This window comes from Mollisia scopiformis (genome assembly GCF_001500285.1).
Source record: "Mollisia scopiformis unplaced genomic scaffold LY89scaffold_20, whole genome shotgun sequence".
Classification (NCBI taxonomy): domain Eukaryota; kingdom Fungi; phylum Ascomycota; class Leotiomycetes; order Helotiales; family Mollisiaceae; genus Mollisia; species Mollisia scopiformis.
In genome coordinates this window covers 952,024-973,276 of record NW_017263600.1, presented here as the reverse complement: position 1 = coordinate 973,276, position 21,253 = coordinate 952,024, and the positions used below count along the sequence as shown (strand labels likewise).

The 21,253-nt window shown below is 48.5% G+C and overlaps 7 protein-coding genes across 7 annotated transcripts; 4 read left to right on the top strand and 3 right to left on the bottom strand.

The window, feature by feature from the left end:
• Positions 1 to 890: 890 nt before the first annotated feature.
• On the bottom strand, positions 891 to 2,748 carry LY89DRAFT_199112 (SET domain-containing protein). Its single transcript, XM_018205771.1, has 3 exons — positions 2,208 to 2,748; positions 1,707 to 2,138; positions 891 to 1,659 (listed from the first exon to the last, which is right to left on the bottom strand). Exons 1-3 carry the CDS (start codon positions 2,388 to 2,390, stop codon positions 1,135 to 1,137), a joined length of 1,140 nt encoding a protein of 379 aa, XP_018067386.1. The 5' UTR covers positions 2,391 to 2,748; the 3' UTR covers positions 891 to 1,134.
• A 430-nt stretch (positions 2,749 to 3,178) lies between these two features.
• Positions 3,179 to 5,137, bottom strand: LY89DRAFT_673130 (uncharacterized protein; the record flags this gene model as incomplete). The annotated part of the gene is made up of 2 exons (XM_018213335.1): positions 3,179 to 4,690; positions 4,745 to 5,137. 2 exons carry the CDS (start codon positions 5,135 to 5,137, stop codon positions 3,179 to 3,181), a joined length of 1,905 nt encoding a protein of 634 aa, XP_018067385.1.
• Positions 5,138 to 6,039: 902 nt separating this feature from the next.
• Positions 6,040 to 7,901, top strand: LY89DRAFT_785555 (uncharacterized protein). Its single transcript, XM_018222902.1, has 4 exons — positions 6,040 to 6,526; positions 6,578 to 6,840; positions 6,890 to 7,011; positions 7,063 to 7,901. Exons 1-4 carry the CDS (start codon positions 6,316 to 6,318, stop codon positions 7,820 to 7,822), a joined length of 1,356 nt encoding a protein of 451 aa, XP_018067384.1. The 5' UTR covers positions 6,040 to 6,315; the 3' UTR covers positions 7,823 to 7,901.
• Positions 7,902 to 9,175: 1,274 nt separating this feature from the next.
• LY89DRAFT_198893 (uncharacterized protein) lies at positions 9,176 to 10,981 on the bottom strand. Its single transcript, XM_018205770.1, has 3 exons — positions 10,655 to 10,981; positions 9,759 to 10,248; positions 9,176 to 9,547 (listed from the first exon to the last, which is right to left on the bottom strand). The coding sequence occupies exons 1-3, from the start codon at positions 10,748 to 10,750 to the stop codon at positions 9,387 to 9,389; spliced, it is 747 nt and encodes a 248-aa protein (XP_018067383.1). The 5' UTR covers positions 10,751 to 10,981; the 3' UTR covers positions 9,176 to 9,386.
• A 5,230-nt stretch (positions 10,982 to 16,211) lies between these two features.
• On the top strand, positions 16,212 to 17,660 carry LY89DRAFT_592238 (uncharacterized protein; the record flags this gene model as incomplete). The annotated part of the gene is made up of 1 exon (XM_018209685.1): positions 16,212 to 17,660. The coding sequence occupies one exon, from the start codon at positions 16,212 to 16,214 to the stop codon at positions 17,658 to 17,660; it is 1,449 nt and encodes a 482-aa protein (XP_018067382.1).
• Positions 17,661 to 18,054: 394 nt separating this feature from the next.
• LY89DRAFT_623137 (UV excision repair protein Rad23) lies at positions 18,055 to 20,483 on the top strand. Its single transcript, XM_018211003.1, has 7 exons — positions 18,055 to 18,554; positions 18,630 to 18,677; positions 18,786 to 18,858; positions 18,918 to 18,997; positions 19,048 to 19,383; positions 19,434 to 19,931; positions 19,977 to 20,483. The coding sequence occupies exons 1-7, from the start codon at positions 18,537 to 18,539 to the stop codon at positions 20,097 to 20,099; spliced, it is 1,176 nt and encodes a 391-aa protein (XP_018067381.1). The 5' UTR covers positions 18,055 to 18,536; the 3' UTR covers positions 20,100 to 20,483.
• Positions 20,134 to 21,018, top strand: LY89DRAFT_198761 (uncharacterized protein). Its single transcript, XM_018205769.1, has one exon. It carries the CDS (start codon positions 20,299 to 20,301, stop codon positions 20,752 to 20,754), a length of 456 nt encoding a protein of 151 aa, XP_018067380.1. The 5' UTR covers positions 20,134 to 20,298; the 3' UTR covers positions 20,755 to 21,018.
• Positions 21,019 to 21,253: the final 235 nt, after the last annotated feature.

The following is a 21,253-nucleotide window of genomic DNA, read 5'->3' as shown; positions in this document are numbered from 1 at the left end:
ACTGGAGAGAGTGCATCGCTATCCGGAATTTCTGCCCGGAAAACCTTTCTTGCATTCTCATTCTCATCGTCGTGATTCAGGGTTGGAAGAGTGAGCTCTGCTTCCATCGGTACATTCTCGTCATCAACGTCGTGATTCAGGGCTGGACGCGTGAGTTCTGCTTCCCTAGATTCAGGATTACTTGAGGCTGGTGTTTGAGCTTGGACCTCAGACGCGTCCGGGAGAGGGTTTTCTTGATCCATGGTTGGAAAGTTCTGTGTGGCTTCAATGATGATTCCATCTCCTGTGTCCATTTTCATCTCCAACTTGTTGATAGAAAGTCAGCGAGCTTGGGTTGTTCCATTGTTTGGGTGGAAGCGAGGTGCGGGTTTAGAATAAAGAATCGCGCTGTCACGTGATTACACCCTAATCAATTTCGAGGTTCAATCAGTTCTGAATACATGTGCTTAGCAGGAAGGAGATGGTACGAAGTAGAATCGTGTGAAAGTTGTAATCTTCCAATATAGCCTTGTGAAGAACGTGGCTTCGAAACTTCTGGGCAAGAGCCAGCGAGATGTTAAAGATTGAGGATGACAAGCTTTTCATTGAAGTTCGTACAATGCATTCTACTTCTAAGGATATCTCTCTTCCTTCCGTACTCACTCATTCATTGTATTACTTTCAGACAAGGTCCTCGTCCCGAACACCTTCAATCTCAGCCCATGCCAAGAGTTGCTTCATCGACTCAAGGAACTCTATCTTCTCCTTCTCTGCAACCGCTACTGGATCAAATCCAAATATGGCTGGATAATAATCATTGACTATAGTCATCGCCCCGCTGCCGATGAGCTTGAATACCTCCTTCTCGTACTTGACAACCTCGGAACCCTCCCCGAAGCATTTTGAAGTGTCGGTGACAACCTTATACGTGAGATAGCCATGAGCTTTGGAGAGTACTTCCATGATATGTTCAGGAAGAGGTGTAGATGTGGAATCAGATGGTGGATGGAGCAACTTGGCATCTATGACCACCATCAGAAACCAGAGGCTGTTGAGGTGGAGTGGTGGGACAATCGATGGAATCTGTGCTGGCTCAATAACGTAGTATATCTTCAAAGCTAGCTTGATCAGTGACTCTGCCGTATTTGCATTCCCCTAGCTCAAGTGTGCCCATAGCGCAAGGCGATGGAGGGCGAGCATCGGCAGCGTAGCGGCGCCGAATCCAGCAGCCTTCATCTGTTCGATATCCTTTTGAATTTCGTCAAGTGTGGGTTGTTGATTCGTGAACGTGATACCTTCCTTGGGATGTGTGTTGTATCTCGTGAGTTGTTTCTTCAGGTCGCCTAGGGGTTCAGGAGAAGGATACTGGCAAAGTGAACATTTGCAGTCAATGTTCCACGTTTGACGTAATTTCTCGCGGCGTTCGATGAAGCTGGGAGTTGATGGTCGAATGTAGGACATCGTGAGTTCCGTGCCCGCCTGGATTCTTCTCATTGCTCTGCAACGCAATTCGGTGCCTTCAAATACGAGCCAAGTGTTCCCATCGCATGAGTGCTTGATTAAAGATGCAAAAGGATCGATGCAATCGCCCATGAACCCCATGGTCCCTGTGGCTAGAGGATCGGTTTTAGAGTGCAATCTCAGAGTTGGGAGATAGATATCTCTCTGGTTGTGAATAACCTGAATCGTAAGCATCTGCACACTTTGGAATTATTAACCGCACTTACAGTGGAGAAAGTTTCCACCACAAGACTTTGAGGGAGATTTGTGACGCCGGACATGAACTGAGCGATTTCCTTGATTGCGTTTCTACTCTCCTCGATTCGATATTTCTTCTCAGAAGGTAAAGACAGGAACTCGTTCCACAAGTCTTTTGGTATCGTGTTGCTCGTATAGAGGCACAACATTCTGACGAGCAGCCTGATTGGGGCAACATAAATGATATCGCCGATATCCGAGGTCGCATAGGTTTGGCATTCATGCTTATGATGGTGCTTCCAAGCTGCTTTCTGGCACTGCTTTGAGCAGTAGTGGGCTATCTTGCAGGCACTGCATGCCTTAAAAGCAAGTTGTGGATTCGTAACAGTCCGAAGTTCCTTGAAGAGAGCAGCGAAGCAGTTGTCGCAAGCTGTCTTGTAACCATCCTCAACATTCGTAATCTATCATGAGAGCTCAGCACGATCCATAATCCATATGTAGATATGAAGATAGTTCGAGGAGGAACTTACTACAGCGAGCACAGGGTTCTTAATGCTGAAAATGAGCTCATTTTCTTCAATGTCCTTTGCGGTGTAGATACCGATTCCACTGTACATGGACGACTCCTTCATTTCAAGTGAGCCCGAGCATTGCACTCTTGCTGGAATGCTGCGTTTGACTTGAGCTCCGGACCCAGCATTTTGGGAAGCCATGGCGAAGAGAGTGTAGAAAATGTCAGGGTCTTGTTAGCAAAGTCGTAGGGTAGAGAGTTCCCTTCAAGTTTGAGGGCAGAGGAGAACAGAATGAGAAGAGAAGAGTGATCTTTTGAAGGGATGGTGTCCTTTACGACCGTGCCAAAGGGAGTGTGCATCATCGGGAAATAGGGGACACAATGGGCAGCTGCATCAGCAGTTACCTGGACGTAAATTCCCAATGCATTGCTGCACATCACAAACGGAGGACGGATGTCTGCATCAAAACCACCTGATCTCGCCTGAGGAGTGCTTGCTGCAAGTGACTGAAACATCAATAAGCAAACGATGCAGCCTTTTGCAATATCTTCACATCTCATTATCGAAGTTGCGTAGGCCCGGATACGTGCAATGTGGCATACACCTGTGGAATAGTTAGTCGGATGTGCCTGGAATCTGTAGAATTTGAGATGAACACGAGTGAGGAGAAATGTACTTTGTTGAATACAAATTCTTTCCTAGGTGATTAGTTCATCTCAGTCGTCAAACTAACCTCCCGAAAATGCAGATTCTTTGCTCTTTGTCTACACTCGCAGCAAGCACTCAACTCATCACAACTCTCTCATACCAATGCACTGAAGCGAGGCGCCCTCACAGGAAGTGGGCATCATCTCAAAGCTTTTTCCCTTCATCACCTTGATTTCGAAATGGCTTCACGTCGCAAACGTTGAGTCCTGCTGTTTCCACACCGCGGGAATAGTTACATTGCTTGTCGATATCCAGTTGCTCAACATTCCAGGTACAGCCATTTAGCCAATATGCGGCAGATAGTTCGTCCAAGAGGGAAGGATGAAAACTCTGCTATTCAGGTATCCAACATTAATAAAGCATTCGATCAACAAATAAGCTCTTCCAAATATAAGCGTTAAGGAAGCAAATATCAGAAAACTGCAGAGAAGTAGAATCAAAGCCCCCATTCCAAGATATGTTAGAATCCCGTCATCTTTGAAGGCTTTCTTCAGATACGAAGCAAGGCTTGGTAGAAACCCGACCACTACTCGCAGCAAAATTTGGGGGATTGCACATGTAGCTAAGACAACTGTGCCTAGAGGGATCGGTGCCATTAGGACTACACATGATATCCTCCATAACAGTCGTTCAGTGCTGGAGGCAAAGCTCTGAGAGTTCCATGCAAGGCAATGGAGTCCGCCATAGACCATGGCTGTTGTGAATATGACCGGTATTCCAGCAGAGTAGGTTGTTGAAGTGATCTCTGCAGCTCGCGGGGCTAGATAGTTTGCGTTGGAGCCTGAATTGGATAATGATCCGGTCTTGGCGGCTTCCGCGAAGAAGCTGGGATGTAGTACCAACACTTTCGAGGCCAAGGTCAATCTGTTCACTTGGATTTGATCCACAAGGACTGATTCGGGTTCTGATGAGCTGTTTGCTAGAAAAAAGACGGTACCGGGGACTCGGTTTCCTCTTTTGATCAGCACAATACCAGGTGGGGTTGATGGGCTCTGCGACTCTCTGGGTAAGTTTGAAGGAATATCGGAACTTTGTTGCCTTAAAAGCGGAGAAGAAGGTTCGGTGCCTGTGTGAGGGACAATTTGCTTTCTCGATATGTCTTCTGACGCATACTGTCCTGCAATTAAGCTTAAGTTGCCTATGGAATCTGACGAATCAGAATTGACTTCCGAAGCCAAGCTTGAACGAATGGCCCATGACTTTCTTCCTGGTTGCTCTAAACAGTCATCAATACCAGTATGTACCGGTGCTCTCCATCTCAGAGCCTCCACAGTATGACTATGCTGTTCTCGGCTAACGTTGCTATGCATCCATAGAAAGGCACATAATGGTTGTATCCGATTCAGCGACAGAAGCGTGGGCTGTTCAATGTCCTGAGGTTTCTCCCACCAGAAATATATAGCGAATAGAGTGCAAATTCCATGTGCGAATGTGTTCAGTTCAAGAAGACTGATGGGCAAAGACTGAGCTAAACGTCCGACTAGCTGGGTACAGAACCACAGTGTCTGCATCGCGATAAGGCATTTTGCAACAGAGCTAGACTTCCCTTTGTCTCGAATATTCCCAACAGAGATATTGCTGAATTCGTCGATGTACCCGAGTGTTAGGGAAATCATAATCCCTCTCTTCGTGAGTATCAGCTTGTCGCGCCCTTCCGGAATGAATGGTATTTCCGCCGTTGAGCCGTCAATGGCGAAGCCACCCATAATAGCGTAAAACCCGTGTGTCAGTGTCCAAGTTGTCTTCGAAGCTGGATGAGTAGATTTCTTTTCATGGGAATTTTCAGATGGGGGCTATACCAAGTTAATTTTGAATTTAGGAATGCCAGATCGTAAGTATTGCCATACCTCGTCAGAAGAAGCTGTTGCTTTATTCCTATAGTTGCTCGAGAATCTCTTGCGCCACCTGTCGAGGCGATGGAAGAACAACTCGGGATGGTCCTGGCCGCACTGGTCCATCATAAAATAAAGCATCTTCTTCGCCTCGTGTCTTTGATACCACGCCGTGAAAACTACTATCTCCGGTACCAGCGAGCCGACGACTACCCAGCCGATCTTCCGCCATATATGCTTTCTTTCGCCGTTATGCTCGGGCAAATTGAGGTGGACGCAGCTCCAGACACACAGCGAAAGCGTAATGACACAGCTCGAGACCAAGCTGAAGGTTCCCCGCGTCGTGGGCTCTGGCACCCAGCTTCCCGTGTGTTCAGTCACATTGCCGAACAAGGAGGAAGAGCCCATGATATTGGCTTGTCTAGTCAGCGGTTATAGACACCCAGCAAGTCATAAACTGAACGTTATTTCCAAAAGGAAAAGAGGTGCTAAATGAAAAGAAGAGATATCAAAACGAAATATTAAGAGCTGGCGCCTTCGTTCACTGCAGCTGAGACTGTGAGACATCCTCATGTGTGAGGCTGAGCAAAAGAGCCTCCGTTTCCTCAAGTTTCATAACGAAGAGCATTAATGCCTAGGAAAGGAGCGAGGCTGAGTGATTGTTGCTTTTGTTCGTTTCACGCTAGTATGTCATGTGACCATTATTTGATAGCAATGCAGGTACAATCATAACCCTTCAACGGAGGAGGGTTTCAGGTATCTAAACGACTTCCTGGACTGACAAGCGAGACATCGTCCAAGCTCTTCCGGCTTTTGTAGGGGCATGGTCCCCACAAGCCAAAAAAAACAGGCGCAGCTAGTGAATAAGCGCAAGAATTTGACTTGGTCGTTGATTTCCGAGGGCAGGTAAGGATAGGCTAAAGCAGAGATACCATTAATGTAACCGTATTCAATGGAAAGACTTGGATTTGCTGCATATGAAGAAGACGTTGACAGACATGCTCTAGTAACTACGAAGAGAACGGATTCGGAACTATCGATCCCATCCTTGAAATGAAAAGGGAGCCCTCAGGCAAGCAGTAAAAGGATGAATTCCAAGACACTTGTCCCGTGTCGATTTGTAATAGCTATGGTAACAAATGTGAACAGAAAGACATTCAAAGCATATCGAGGTCGTCTCCGCTCGCTGCTGAGGTAGGTCTGGAAAGTGCCGAGATCTAGGTTAGCGCGAATATTTCAGTACTAACATGTGTTTTAAATTATCTTCATTTCGCAAAATACCTAGATACCATCACCACTTTCCAAGCCAGAGACCATAAAGCAATCACTTAGACAGATCTGCGAGTATATTTTCAAAGTATTTGTATCGATTTCTCGTTTCTCGTTCTGCAATTCCTCCATCTTCTCTTCGGTGAGAGCTCTTCAGCTCTAAGATCTTGGTGGGCAGCAAGTTGCTGCGGGACAAGGATTCTAACATGCACTCTTTGCTAATCGCCGAGATCCAGTCGCACATTGCGATAGGCCATTCAGCCCATTACTGTATCTTTTGATGATGTGCCTGCTAATCATTCATGACCTGACGGATCATGAGGACAAACGTGGGTGGTAGTCCTAGGCAGTTCAAAGTTTCACTTGGCCTGCATGTTCGGCACAAGCATAGAAGAACTAGGACAACGGCAGAGGAGAACAAGGCACTCGATGTTCGTCTATTACGAAATCCTCCCGGCAGAGCGGTTGTTCCATACAGCCCCAAGACTGAATTGGAAGATTCAAACCTCCGGTTCTTGATTTACCACTGCAAGTATCGTTCCATCAACGCAGATCTCATGCTTAGGGCTGACAAATCAGTTGTTACGGTAGTTTCTGCATCGAGCGTCACAAACGTTGGTCCCCGATTCGAATGGTTTCCCCTTGCTGTCAGGGATGAAGCGTTCTTCCATGCTGTCATCTCCTCGACGTCCAGCCATGCTGCATACCTACAGCAAGTCGAACTTCCTGCGAACTTCTACTTCCATCGTGGTACAGCGATTCGACTATTGAATAGGAGGATTGAAAGAGGAGCACACGATGAAGGGACAATAAACACCGTTGCAGTATTCTCTCAGCAAGAAGTACGGCACAGTGGCGGAAATCAGACACAGAGCTGACGTTGGACAATAGAGTTTCGAGGGACGGGCCGAGACAGCGTTGACGCACGTCCACGGCTTACTGTCTATCGTGTCGGCCGCTGGAGGCCCCCATTCTGAGAAGCTTAGCCCGCACACCCGCAGGCATATCTACCTGTAACAACGTCATATCCTGATTACTGTGTATCAAGACACTAACTAGACCAGAACCGATCTTGCAGCATGCATAGCCTTGAAGAGCAAGCCACTTCTGACCCCGGCGTTGGATGTCTCAAATCCTGAGAAGTATTTCCGGAAGCCAAGTGTATTGACTGCATCCCACGCAAGGACGTTTGGAGCCCGACTTTATAATTACACCAACTCAACACTTTCTGACCACGCAGTAAACGTGCTTTGGGGTCTCCGGAATGTTTCCAAAATACTGGAAGCCATTCGCAATGGCACGGAGCAGCTTGACACTCCTTCGGCAACCGACATTCAGTTTACTGATCGAGTCGAAGTCCTAGAACGTCTGGTCCATCCACTCTGGTATATCGAGAATCCAGCGTCACCACAGCATCCTATCTTTCAAACCTTTGGATGGACATGTTGTATTTATATCTACACAATTTTGCGGGAATTGCCCAAAGAACTTGGCATGAACATCATGCTTGCAAATCGGATCAAAACTACCCTCGAAGCCTGTCAAGATCTCAATGTACTCCTTGCAACATTTCAAGATCTCCTGCTGTGGCAAATGTTTATTTGTGGTCGAGTCGCAGACTTCAGGGACCGTCCTTTTTTCGTCCAACAAGCAACCAAAATACTAATGATACGCAAGATTGAAAATCCGGAGGAGATTATGGCTGTCACAACAGCTTTTCTTTGGCCTGAAAGATATGAGGGTTTTCGGAGCGAGGTTAATGATGAATTTGGTGCTGAAGCAGGAAATTCAGATTTTAGTGAAGGGGTCGAAGAATATAACTGATACCCAATACTTGATATGCAATTGGAAGCCCTTAATTATTGTCTCACTCATACACTTCCTTGCTATGGATTGATAAGGCATCGTATACCTTCCCCTCAAGATAGGAAAAATCTTGAAAGATGCTAGACTGATCCGTGATAATGAGCCGAAGCACTACTCCTGCCACAGCATTCCTATTTTCCCGGTCAACAACGTCCTTCAGAGATGCTTTGCTATTTATTCTTCCAAACATCCATCAACCTTTTGCCTCCCTCTTCTTTCCTTTGTCTCTCCGCTTCTCTTGCTGCTACCCTCGTTCCTCGTATCAGGGCTCTTCTTTTCACCGCTGTTCTGGGCCCTCCACAAATGCTGTGCCAAGCAAACAAGAACATCCTGATGGAAGCAGGTAACACCTTAAATCAAGTCCCGGACCAAACAAAGGCATTCGGACTGAGGGTTCTTTGTAATGAAAAATCTTCAAAGACAGTAGTCAGACGTCAGAAAGACAACCAGAGATTTGGAATCACAGCATCAAACCAACCTCTCCTATAATCGCCGAAGATTCTTCTCCTTCTCCTAGACATTCATACCATATCCAACCCTGCGGAATCTCCCTCAGGAAGCCAAAAGCGCCTCCAAAAACAAATACCAGGATCAATCCACCACGCAGCAATCCCATTCGCCAAGATACAGCTGTTCCAACTTCAAGCACAAATCTCCTTCCCCGTTAGAACGTCGTATTGTCAAGAACCAGGCCAGCGCGAATACATTACGAGACGGCACTCAGAATTCCCGTTCTTTAAGAAGTTCGTAGCGTTACCAATCAAAGACAAGAAGAAAAGGAAAGAGGAAGTAGCACACTGGAGTGGCGATGTCCGGCAGACCAAATCGAATCACAGCCATTTCAAGCACCCGAGCCAGTTCCAGCACAGGAATTCAACGAGACAGTACCATCCGGGAATGTGTACGCCCCAGCATGGACAAAGGATCCTGGATCAACTACCATTTCAGCGCCTGCTCCTTCTGCCTCTCTTCCTCTTGCTATCCGATCTTCGGCAGCTTGGCAGAACTCCCAACGCCTGCGAGAGTACTAAAAGCTCACATTCTTGGTGCTTGGGGTAAGGAGGAAGTCAGTTGAGGATTTATGATGTCTTGTTGTTGTGGCTTGGTATCTGAGCCATGATGTCCGCTTTCTGGGGGACGGTCGTGAAGTGTTTGCAATCATCTATTTCGTGTTGAAGGAGTATATATCTTCATTCTCCATGCCATGTTTTCAGTCAGTGATCGTGGAGCCTCCATTAACAGATATATACTGTAAAAGAGCTCAATCAACAACAGATGAACATCAGATATTTCCAACACTTGCCATCTCTACAGATGCCTACTAAAACTTCATCAACTGAATCAATCCCAGAAAAATGTTGTATCGCTCACATAATTCTCATTTTTTCCCTTTATATACAGCCAATAGTTATACATTTACAGATGTTTTCCCTCCCTCGGATTCCAGTTTCCATTTTTCCGTATCATACATCCAATTCTTACATCCAAACCTCTCTTTATCCAAACACCAATCTCATACACCTCAATAAGGCGACCTAAACTCCACACCTCCCTTCAAAACCCTCCATCTAGGAACCCGCCAATTCCCACCAGCTTCTTCCTCAACCTCACACTCAATCCTCCTAACCTTCTCCACAAAACTCTCTCTCTTTCCCAGATACAACATCCATCGCATTCTCTTCCCCACAACCCTCACCCATCTCATAAGAACAAACATCCCCCTCCCTCCCCACACCAACAATAAAAACCTCTTCCAAGCCACTATACCTCCTCTTCACCACCTCCCAAAAATCCCTAACCCGCTCCTCCACCACTCCCTCTCCCACATCCCAATCCCTATCCCCATCCTCCCTATCCCAGCCAACCCCTGAATCCAAAATCTCCCTCCTCTTCCTCTCCTCTAAAAACAAATCCTCATGGACCGCCAGCCTCCTCACCATTCCCAGCTCCCCGCCTTTAATCAAGCAGCAAATACTCGTCCAATGCTTCACCGTGGCCAGGAAGCCTGGCACGGCCGGGAAATACAGCACATCTTGTCCTTGCCGGAACCAGATTTTCGGCTCAAAGAACGGGCCCGCGAGCGAGAAGGAGAGGGTATAGTGCGACGAGGCCAGGAGACGAGCTTCCCGGTTGACGTGGAGCAGGGCTGGGATCGCGGCCGGGGATGTGCAGCCTGTGTGCGAGGGGTTTTGGGGTGAGGTGGTGATGGTTGGACGGCGGCGGCAGATACGTTTTTGCGGGGGGTAGGAGGTTGAGTATGAGTATGGGGATGGAGAGGGAGGTGGTGTTGTGTTGGCGGAGAGGTAGTGGATGGGTATTAATCTGGGGCCAGGGAGGGAGAGGGTGTAGATCTTGAGTCTGAGTTCTGCTGGGAGGAGGGCGAAGTAGTGGAATTCGCTTTCTTGCTCTTGCTCTTGGTGAGAAGGAGAGGAGAGGTAGAGGTCTTCGAATTTAGTCTTCAGAACTGTGGTCGGGGATGGAGGTTGCGACGCCATCGTGATCAGTGCGTGCGTGTGTGGTGCGTGTGATGTCTGGGGTAACGCTTCAAGGTTGTATGTAGTGGGTTCCGGGTTTATGCACAACACTAACCCTCCCTTTGTTCGTTCGTGGCCAGAAAACTCCCAGGAATCCGGTTGAGCCGTACCTACACGAACACGAACACGAACAGGGAAACCAGAGACCCATATATATGCACGCTGATCACTTCACGCTCACAACTCTACTCCCTTCAAGCCATGAAAACCCATGTTCCATATTCCCGGATCACTCATCAGAAGAGGCTTGTTTGATTTTCATTCTAGAATGAAAGGAAGAAGAGAGAGAACCAGGGTAGGAACTTCCTAAACGGTCTGCGTGCGAGTCTTGGAGAGAGGGATACTGAGACATGGTGCAAGAGAAAGCAAACGTGGAGGGGCAGCTTTTGTGCCTGGGCGTTTTCTTCTTGCAGCCAGGAATGTGAGAGAGAAAATTTATTTCCAGCGGCTGTTTCTCCGCAATCTAGAATCCCGTTGAGTATTTGTCAAAGAGGAGACGGCATCATCCGTTCCTACATACAAATACTTACGGCCTTAGGAAGAGCCTCAAAACTTGAAGTATCATATACTGGAAATGTTTGAAAAAGTGGACGAAGAGATTCTCGCCTCGAGGGGTAACTGAGACAATTTGCCGACTTTTGAAAATGGTGAGAGCGTGATTGGTTCAAATACGAGTAGAATGTTCTTTGAGGCTTCTGGCGTCCATTCCCGATGGCGGCAGAGGAACGCCTCGTCCACTTTTGATTCACCTCTGCCGGCGCGATGCCGTCGGAGCTTTCCAGTGACAGGAGATGGTGCAATGTTTGATGGGAAGTTTATCCCAGATTGGGGAGAATATCATGCGATGTTGTCGTCATGACTGTTAGAATAGAGCTAGGAGCATGACAAATGTTTGTAGGCGCTAAACATGCGATATTGCTAAGATGATGTAGTTGAGAATTTTGAAGAATGTAAATGCAGGCACAAGAATAGGGCTTAAGCCTCGACGAAAGCATTTCCGAGGCCTATAGCGCCATATGTGTTGAATTGGTGAACTGAAAGAGGTTTTGATATCATGATTCTAGATGGATCACGACATAGGACAAGCGTAATGAAGTTTTAATCTCTATATCGAGCTGAGAGATCAGATATGCAAAAGCGCCTTAAGAAACAAGCTTTCAATGTCTAAAACAGACTCTGCATGTAAAACAACCAGACACGTGATACGAGCACATCGGCGACTCTCCCACGTGGGAACAAGACACCTTGCTTGGTGTAAGCCTCATTTATATTGGCTGTGACGCACCCTTATGACAGCAATCGCTTATTGGTGCTCAACAATCTCTTCTCGCTGCCTCCGGGGACCATCAGCTGAACAAGGCTCCGAAAATATGAAAAAAAGCAAAACTCAAAGTGGCCCGTTCACAGCAAAAAGGTGGCTTTTCTTTTGGCATCTCCCCTGCTTCGAACCTATAACACCCGCGGAGAAAGACTGTGCGAAGGATACGATATACGTCCTTGCTTAAGAGGGAGAAAGCAGATTATCAAAGCACATTCGCAAGAAACGACTGAAAAGTGCCACACCATCCGTCTATAAGATGTGGAGCAATTCGTCCATACTTCACTTCCTGGACTTCGCCCTCCGATATCAAACTCAATTTTCGCAAGGAATTGCAGGAGAGAAACAGCATTGACGTCTACCAAGAGAGCCGTGCAGCACTCCCTTCCACGTCTCCCCTGATCAGACGAAAAGAAATCTTCTCCATGAGTTCGCAAGGAGGATACAGAAAAGAGAAAACAAGTATTGACATCTATAGAAAAGCCGTGCAACTCCCTTCCAGGTTTCCCTGAAGAGATGAAAGTAGGGAAGAAACAGAAAGCATTGACAGCCGCGCAGCTCCCAGTCTCTCCAGTCTTCCCTGAAGAGACGAAAACAAATCCTCCCTATGAAATAGGAAGGAAAGCAGAGATCCAGAACAAGAAAGAACAAAGCAACCACGCAATGACAGTTCAAAGCTCACCCATCCATCCGTCGGTCCGTTCGACAGCGTACAGTACGCAAAGGAGCGGGCCGCGCCTCTCCTCCAGCGTTGCGAGTCCTTCCTGAGTGACATCTCTGGAAATGCAGCAACGCGACTCGTACGCACTCTTCAACCTTCAACACCCTACTGTATAGTACCTGAGCCACACTTCGCGACCGAGCACTATCCTCAAAGAAAACATAAAACAAGCTACTCTAGAAACTCTGACTCGCCATCCAGAGAAACCGTGCGTGCATCGTCCGTCGTTGACTGGAGCGGGCCGGCCGTCCACCCGATAATAGTTTCGTTTCAAGACTGTTCTCTTCAACCTTCCAAAGAGCTTTGACACTTTCTGTTGCGTAGTTCCATGTCTTCATCCCGATGTGACCATCTCCAACCTCTCCAAGAAGAGATCTCGTTCTGTACCTGCGTTTCGCCACCCGCACAGACTCCCAACTCTCAACCCTCGGACTTGAAACACAGAAACCCTTCTTTGTTATGATGCCATCTACGTGATCATTGGCCACCATCCCGTTTCAACCTAATCCAATTCTCCGAGCGGCCGTCTGTCTGTGTGTCCGGAACTTTTTCTATCTCAAAGAAAGAAGGCTGCATCGGACCTGCATACCCACCACTTCTAATTCGAGAGTCGAAAATATGCAGCCGTGCTTAAACGAAAAAGCAGAAGCTATGGATTATTTGTGCATGCGTAAACGAAAAGGTAAATTCCATTGCAGCGCGCGCCACTTGCCAGAACGGGATCCCAACGTTATGCGTAGGATGCATGGTATGTTGGGGGATTCCGAGGCTGATGTGATCTGATCTTTGCCTCTCCCAAATCTACTGCTGTGGAGAGATCTTCCTCGATCGCGATTCTCGCCCGGGTGTGGCTGCTCAGGTCAGGTCAGCCTCAAGCCATTCCTTCGAAGCTCCCTTGCTCGCAGTCTGCAAAACAATTTATCGAATGCCCATAAATATTGACATACAATCATGCCTTTCTTAGGTCCAGAAATGCAGATAGATGCACGCCTCGCCGAACCTAATTATTGATAATTCGTTGTTTCTATGCAAGGCGAGGGAACTGGATTGGATCGCTGACAACGAGACTCGAGTGCGGAAATCAGTTGTTGCAAGAATCTTCCTTGTTGCTTGCAGTCGAAATGAGAGTTGGAACTTGGGAGATGTCAGGCCCACTTACCGTGCTGTCCGGACCTCCACTCCTGCTGTCTGCATTTTCTATCCCCAGGAACTCAACCGTCAGCTCAGTCAGCCCGTCGTCCGAAGTTACTTGCTGACTTCCGACGTTCTCCACAATGAAAGGAAGAGAGTAGTACTGCTGTAGGTTTGTGAGACCTGCTATCTGTCTGTACCTGTTTCAAGAACAGAACCCTTGGCATAGCACGTACTGTTTCCTGTGATACCAACGTTCATCTCATTCTTCAAGATCAGACCATTCTTCACTCACGGTACAGTAGTACTCAAACAGTCAGCCTTCTTCGTCTTCAAAGAAAAACCTCAAACACCGCCGCAGAAGAAATGAGAGAGTCCTTCCGTCCCAACGCCGGCGCGTTTCAAGCAAAAACGTGACCTCGATCGCCTTGCCAATACCCAATCGCAAAGAAAACGATGGGATGGCGCAAGGATAGACATAGATCGCCCGAGGCTTGATCCCTGGGGCACAGACCGTCCTTGAAATTCTTTTTTGTGTCCAGTACAGTATGCTGTAAGAGTGGCCCATTCATAGATCCTGGCCTCGATGCTGGTGGTTGTGGGTGGAGCTGCAAATTTTCCGCTCCTGCTCCAAAGATGGAGGCGGGAGCTCACTGCAGCAGTGGGATTCATCCATGCAGGAACACACCAACCACGAACACACGGCCAGAACAGCCAGGACCGCAGGCATTCCTTCCCAGCTTCAAAGCGTATTCTGTAGAATGACGCTGCTCGTCGCAGGGAATGCGCTGCGAGACCAGACCCTCACTCATCATCCGAACCGGCTGCGGGACACGAGAGAGACAGGACAGGACATGCCGCTGCGTCAAGGTCAAGGTCATCATCATAACAAAGGCGAACAGACCACACAATCATAATAGAATCCCCATCTCCTATAAACAAAAAACTTCCTCCTTCCCTGGGAACCTTTTTGAAAAGGTCTCCCTCCCCTCGACCGTTCGTCTGTCCTACGACGTATACCTAGGTATCGACCTTCCTTCACTTCGCTACTTTGCTCCTTCAACGCTTCGCCGCCGTACGATTTCTCCTTCATCTTTCTGCTGCCGTCAGCTTTGCGCACCAAATCGGGGTTCCCAATTCCAAAGGGTTCAGATTGACGACTCCTCGCGACCTGTCAAACCACACGCCAATCAAGTATTGGATTCTTGAGCACCCAATCAGCGGCGCAGCACCCCATCTTCGCCGCGTTCTGTGTCCCATCGGCACGGCTACCTGCTCATTCTCGCGACAAGTTACGACTTGGCTAAAAGGAAAACCCTCGTACCCTTCTTACTGCCTGACTGCGGACGCCACGCCGAGATCCCAACCCCATTTGCCAATTGCGAGCTGCGCTGAGCTGAGCATTTAATTTTAGAGAGCTGCACGTATAAGCAATCCGGTCCAGGATTCAACGAAGCAAGCAAGCCAAGAAGCAAGCAGCAGAACCTAGAAAAGAGGGTGAGAGCCAGACAGAGCGAGAGCCCAGAGCCCAGAGCTCATAGCCAGCCCAGAGACCCCGCCTATTTAGCTCGATCGTTGGTTCGCTAGACGTGCATCGGGTAAGAAGGCCGCTCACTCCACTCATCACCTAGCACCCAATCCACCCATCCACCCCGACCACAACACGCGACGCGTTGAGGCTCGACCGGCAAGAGAGAGAAAGGGAAATAAGTATAGAAACTTATTTATCCCCTCACCTAGCTTTTCCTCGCTCGCGTGGTTTGCTTGCTCTGCCCTTCCAATATATCGATTCCGCTCGCTTCACTCCGGCCAGGTCGGATCTGGGTCTATTCAGGCCGAATCGAACAAAAGAAAGAAAGGAAAAGTTGGTTGCTTGCCTTCGAGAAGGTCACGCTTCGGGATCCGCGCCTGGTGGGGTTTGATATAAACAAATCTTCAGCCCACCTCACACACATCACGGCCCACCCTACGAGGGACCGACCCTGCTGGACTGGATTCTACAGCTTATCATCGCGGACTGGATTTCCATTACATTTCACCCTATTGTTGTCCCGACGGTCACTGGCGACCCAATTGCGGACCCGTGGGAGCACAGTCAAAACTTCCCAATCAACCACGCAGTCCGGAGCCTTTTGTCATACTGCACTCGCCCGTCCAATCCATGTATATGGATCCAAGCGACGGCGTCTCATCTTTTGCAACCTGCAACCAACCCGATTCTCGCTGCTGCTGAACCCCCGCTCGTGCACAGAAGGAAACGATCCCGACAAACTTGACAAGAGCTGGGTGCAACAGCAGTGTTTGGTGGGACTGACACAAGACACAACATACGCACAAGGAGCCAAGATTGGTACGATTTGTGGAACCTCGAAAACGTAGGGGACGAGAAGAAGAACTCGTGGAGTCGACGTTGAGTCTTTGAGAGATAGCCGTCAGACCATCGCTCGTTCTCGTGCCTGTTCGGTGAAGAATTTGGATATTGTTTGCTTGTCATTCGTTTGAGCATTCTTGCACGCCTGCGGCCGATCACCCAACTGCACCAGACGAATTATATATACCTGTTGCCCTCTGGAAATCGTGCTACACCAACGAGTCATTCTTTCATCCCATTCCTTCCTTGTTACCGGGTGCTGAGACGTCGTGATGGCGATGTCTCGTGTGTTGCCTGTAACGCTCGGGGCGTTGGCCGTCTCGAGCGAACTTGCCATGTTGACTTTCGATGTCATCTTCGCCGTTACTCTTTCTCGAAGTTCGTCGCCAGTCAACACAAACGTGGTGGCTATTGTTGCTTCGGTACTAAGCTCGATTGCTGCGCTTCTGTTATTACTCCTGCTGGGTAGACAGATTCGATACCGGAACGGTGCCCACATCCAAGACTTTGGACATGGCAGACAACATACTTATCTCTTGGCTGGATTTGGCGGAGTGTTTGGACTTCTGTCAGCGGTGGCATCGGCGGTCCTGCTTGGGATGATGAGGACGAGAATTGCAGATCTTCCGAAGAGAACAATCCATTCATCGACCGAGAGTATGGTGACTGGCGCCTTCATCGTCTGGGCGATCACTCTGATATCCCAGGCCATGTTCATCATCTGCATGGTAATCGTTCAGCGAAGGGATTTCCAACAACAAATACAACCATATCGTGCCGACACGGAAGAACCAGAACAGTTCCCAGACATGGTTGAGTCCAGACCACGAGCGTCGAGTGTGCAGAGGAGTGAGCATCGAGCCACACCCTCCGTAGATTCAAAGTCTCCTCCTCCATCCAGTGGTCGCTCCCGAGCAGGATCTGACACCATGTCTTCATTTCGATCCTCACTTTCTCAAGTTGTGCGACCCATCAACTCGAAGACAAAACTTATTCAACCTAACCACAGATCACCGTATAGACCACAATCCACCAGGTCGATTGACTCGTCACATCGCGATACTAGTATTTCGATTGAGGACGGCTTCGACTCGTGGGATACATCTGCGGTAGATCCTCAATCGCGGGAAGCTGTGGCATCTGTCTCGCCGACTCCACAAAGATTTCTCGAGACGATTCCTGCGAGTCCTACTGGCAGCAGAAGTCCAAGTCCTGGATTTCCCTTAGACCTCGAACCTCCTAAATCTAGGAAGCGCAGTCGCAGTTATAGCCCTGCCAACAGTTATAGAGATCTGCCCAGAACGGCACGGACAACAAGTCCAACAGAAAGCGTCAATGCCGAAGCTCACATCCATCCTCTCTTCAGAACCGACTCACCAACACCTCCACCAGCAGCCACTCCAGGCACAATCGTCACTGCCGCTCCTGGCGCTGGGCAAGTGATATCAGATCGTCAGAGCATTCGATCGATTCATCGAATGCGAAGTGGAAGTCTGCCTTCAAGTCCACTTGTGCATAGTAATAGCTTGGATAGCATTCGTCGCGCAATGGAGCGAGAAGAGTTGGAGCGATTGGAAGAAGTTGGTGGAGAGAGAAGCCTGACTCCGCCCATACCTGACTTCATCTTGAACGGTGGACCCAGGAATAGCATGCAAGGTTATAATTCGAGGAAGAAAACCCAAGCAGGATTGGGAAAACTCGGAGAGGTGCGTGATGAATAGACGAATCTCTTGATGAGGGATGACGGCTCGACGCCAGGACGAATTTTCTTGCTGTACGATAAATACCATTGATGTTAGCGTGGCGTTTGAACTACAACAGATATACCTTAGTACTTAACGAAGAAAAGACTTGATAAACATCTAGACTCTTGCATTGGTGACTGTAGATTGCGTCTCTTGATCGTGCTGTGGTTGTGACTTGTATCATGCGCAAGGGCAGGGAGGGTCGAGATCGGATGATCTGGACACTTTGGCCAAGTATCTGAGACAGCTGTGAAGACCCTTTGTCAATCTCACATTGCAGAATGGCAAGGAATGTAGTTAGTATTGGTATAGCAAATAGATGTCCAAGTGTTCGTAGAAGCAGAGAACATATGTCCTTAACTGTTCGTAGGATTCTGTTTGAAGAAAAGAGCCTGTGCAGGTAAGGCTTGCTGGTAGCCTCAACTTGAAAGGCTGAGCACTTCGAGACCCCGCATTTAGGGAAGGATTCCGACATCAACCCGGATTTCAGGCAAGAGAACGAGAAACCATGCAAAGATCAAAGAACGTAAAATGTAAATTCATGGTATGGCCGTGAATTCATACTGCTTGCTGGTATCATCAGCTGTCGACATAATACAATGGGTGCAGATGGTGAATTGGAAGAAGAAAAAGAGAGGAACGGAACTTCGTGGTCGTAGCTGCCTGCCCTCGTTTAACTCACGCTAACCTTAAATTCGCCCGTACTTGGGAGCTTGAACCTCTTCCTGCAGCATCGTCAACAACTTCTTCCGCCTTCTCAAGACTACTCGTTCAGACCAAGATTTTCTTCAGCGTCGTCCTACATCACCACTCATACATACACCTGGAGTGCGCAAGCCACCCGTCGTAATCATGAAGCTTACTTTCAAAGTACGTTGCCGATGCGCTCTGCAGCGAGCCCCGCCACCTTGTCAACCACATGCTAACATAGCTACTTGCACACAGGATTTGAAGCAAAATAAGTTCGTTATTGATGCCGAGCCATCTGAGCTAGTACGCATATTCACTCTCTGCCGATCTCCTCGTTGAAACTATACCTCCAAAGAGCGCTTCTATCCTCGTCGATCTGCGGCTTCACTTTGCTAATATACGCATTAACAGATCTCCGCTGTTAAGGAGAAGATTGAGAAGGAGAAGGGATGGGAAGCCGCTCAGCAGAAGTTGATCTATTCGGGTACGCGCAATACTGTCTCTCTGTCATAGGCACGCAAGCCTTTGCTAACAAACCTCAAGGCAAGATTCTTCAAGATGCCAACACTGTAGAGTCATACAAGATTGAGGAGAAGGGGTTCATTGTCTGCATGATCCAAAAGGTATTTTGATGTTATCTACTCTCCGTCTGCATGTCTAATTCCGAATCTAGCCCAAGGCTGCGCCTGCGGCTTCTGCCTCGACTTCCAAGCCTCCTTCGACCCCAGCTCCAGCCAGCGCTTCTACGCCTGCTCCTCCCCCAGCTCCCGTTCAGTCGACCAGTACTACCAGTGCCCTTCCTGCTACGCCTTCACCGGCCGGTGCTGGTAATGCCCCTCAAGCTATCCCTTCCACTCCTTCAGGAGATACCTCCGGTCTTGCTATGGGTGCTGAGCGTACTCGACAAATTACTGAGATGGTGAACATGGGTTTCCCTAGACCAGAAGTCGAAGCCGCTATGCGTGCTGCCTTCTACAATTCTGAGCGTGCTATGGAGTACCTCTTGGATGTATGTTCAAATCCTGGAATGAAGTTTTGTCGGTCACTAACAAGGTCAAGGGCATCCCAGAGAACTTGCAACAAGAAGCCACACCCGCTGCCCCAGCTGCACAAGCCGAAGCCTCTCCCGTCCCCGCTGCTGCTACTGGTGATGCTGCTGCCGAAGGAGGTGACGAGCCATTGAACCTGTTCGACGCTGCGGCTCAAGCTGCCGGTGGTCGTGGTGGTGGTGCGGCCCGAACCGGCTCTGCTGCAAACCTTCTTGCTGGAGCTGGTGCTGGAGCTGGAGCCGCTGCTGGTGGACTTGGAAATCTCGACTTTCTCCGAAACAACCCTCAATTCCAACAACTCAGACAAGTGGTCCAGCAAAACCCTCAAATGCTCGAGCCCATTCTCCAGCAAGTTGGTGCAGGCAATCCACAATTGGCACAATTGATTGGTCAACATCCAGAACAATTCCTTCAATTGTTGAGTGAGGATGGTGATAATGATACTCCCCTCCCACCAGGAGCCCAGGCTATTAGCGTTACGGAAGACGAGCGCGCTGCCATTGAGCGGGTAAGTGACCCCGGCTCTATGTACATCGTCTGCTAATCTATTTAGTTATGTCTTCTCGGATTCCCCCGTGACTTGGCTATTCAAGCTTATTTCGCATGCGATAAGAACGAAGAACTTGCGGCGAATTTCCTCTTCGACCAACCTGATGATGATGACATGCAACAATGAGCGTTGACCTGAGCGATTTTCTTTTGTTTTCCGTCCTCCGGCGATGGGCTTCTTTTTCTCACAGTATTCAAGGATCTCCTGAGTCTGCATAACGGACAGCTAATACCAGCGGTCTGGCCTGGCTGTTGCCACAAAGAACAAATTTTCGCACAACGCAAAGAGCTTTTCGACGTATGGGAGTGGTGGTCATACTACATACATGCGTTTCTTGTTCGCGATGGGTGGTGGCGGATCAATTATTTTTCGTGCATATTCCCTGGAATTGTACCTTACGATCGTAGAGTTTCGCGAGAAAATGCATGATGATGGTATGGGCACAGTGAGTACTTGGGAGGGAATGTTACCTGGTGCTCCCGTAATAAGAATTCATGAGTCCGCGACGAGTTTTATGCTGCACGTGATGTTCTGTGCAATGTTTCATTTCGTACCTCTTTCAGTGAGGGTAAAGGATTGCATTGCTAGTCTAGTTCATGGTACCCTGCTGATTCTTCTGTATTTCCTGAACTTGACATCCACTCACTCACCTAGTCCAACCCCGATCTATCTTTACTATCGAACTGAAAAATGTCTCCCGTTAGGAGGAGAAGAAGCTGGGCATTGTCCGAATCTAAGCCGGACTTCAGGCCTTGGAGCCATTGGTAGTGAGCTCCGTTGATCCAGCACTTCAACGATAATCTTCTGCAGTATGTCATTCTTCGTGTCTGGATGTACGTACTCTCGTTGATTCCTTTCTTAATCTTGATAAGTGGGCGTTGAGGAGTGCGGATTGTTTTGGTAATTAGTGTCACTTCTAGAGTAGAGGGAGGTGAGGTGGTCCGATGGCTACATGGAGCACATGGGCTGTGGACTTGGTGCGTGTGTTGATTTATGATCCGGAGATGGGGTGTGGTGTGATGTGAGGTTGCGGATTTGGTATGCCTTCCTGGTTTGAGTACGAGGTTGAGGATGAGGAGGAGGTGAGGAAGGAGGCTTGTGGACCTGAGATGAGGTTAGTGAAGGAGCTGGTGATTCTGCTTTTGCTGTACTGGATGTATATACGTAGCTGATATCCAGCATCCTGAGAGTCTCCAAGACTCCTCGTCTTCTGGATTTATTGGCACTGCACCCGAGTCGCCAGATTCATACTGCGTCAATATCCGACTCGGTCAAACAGT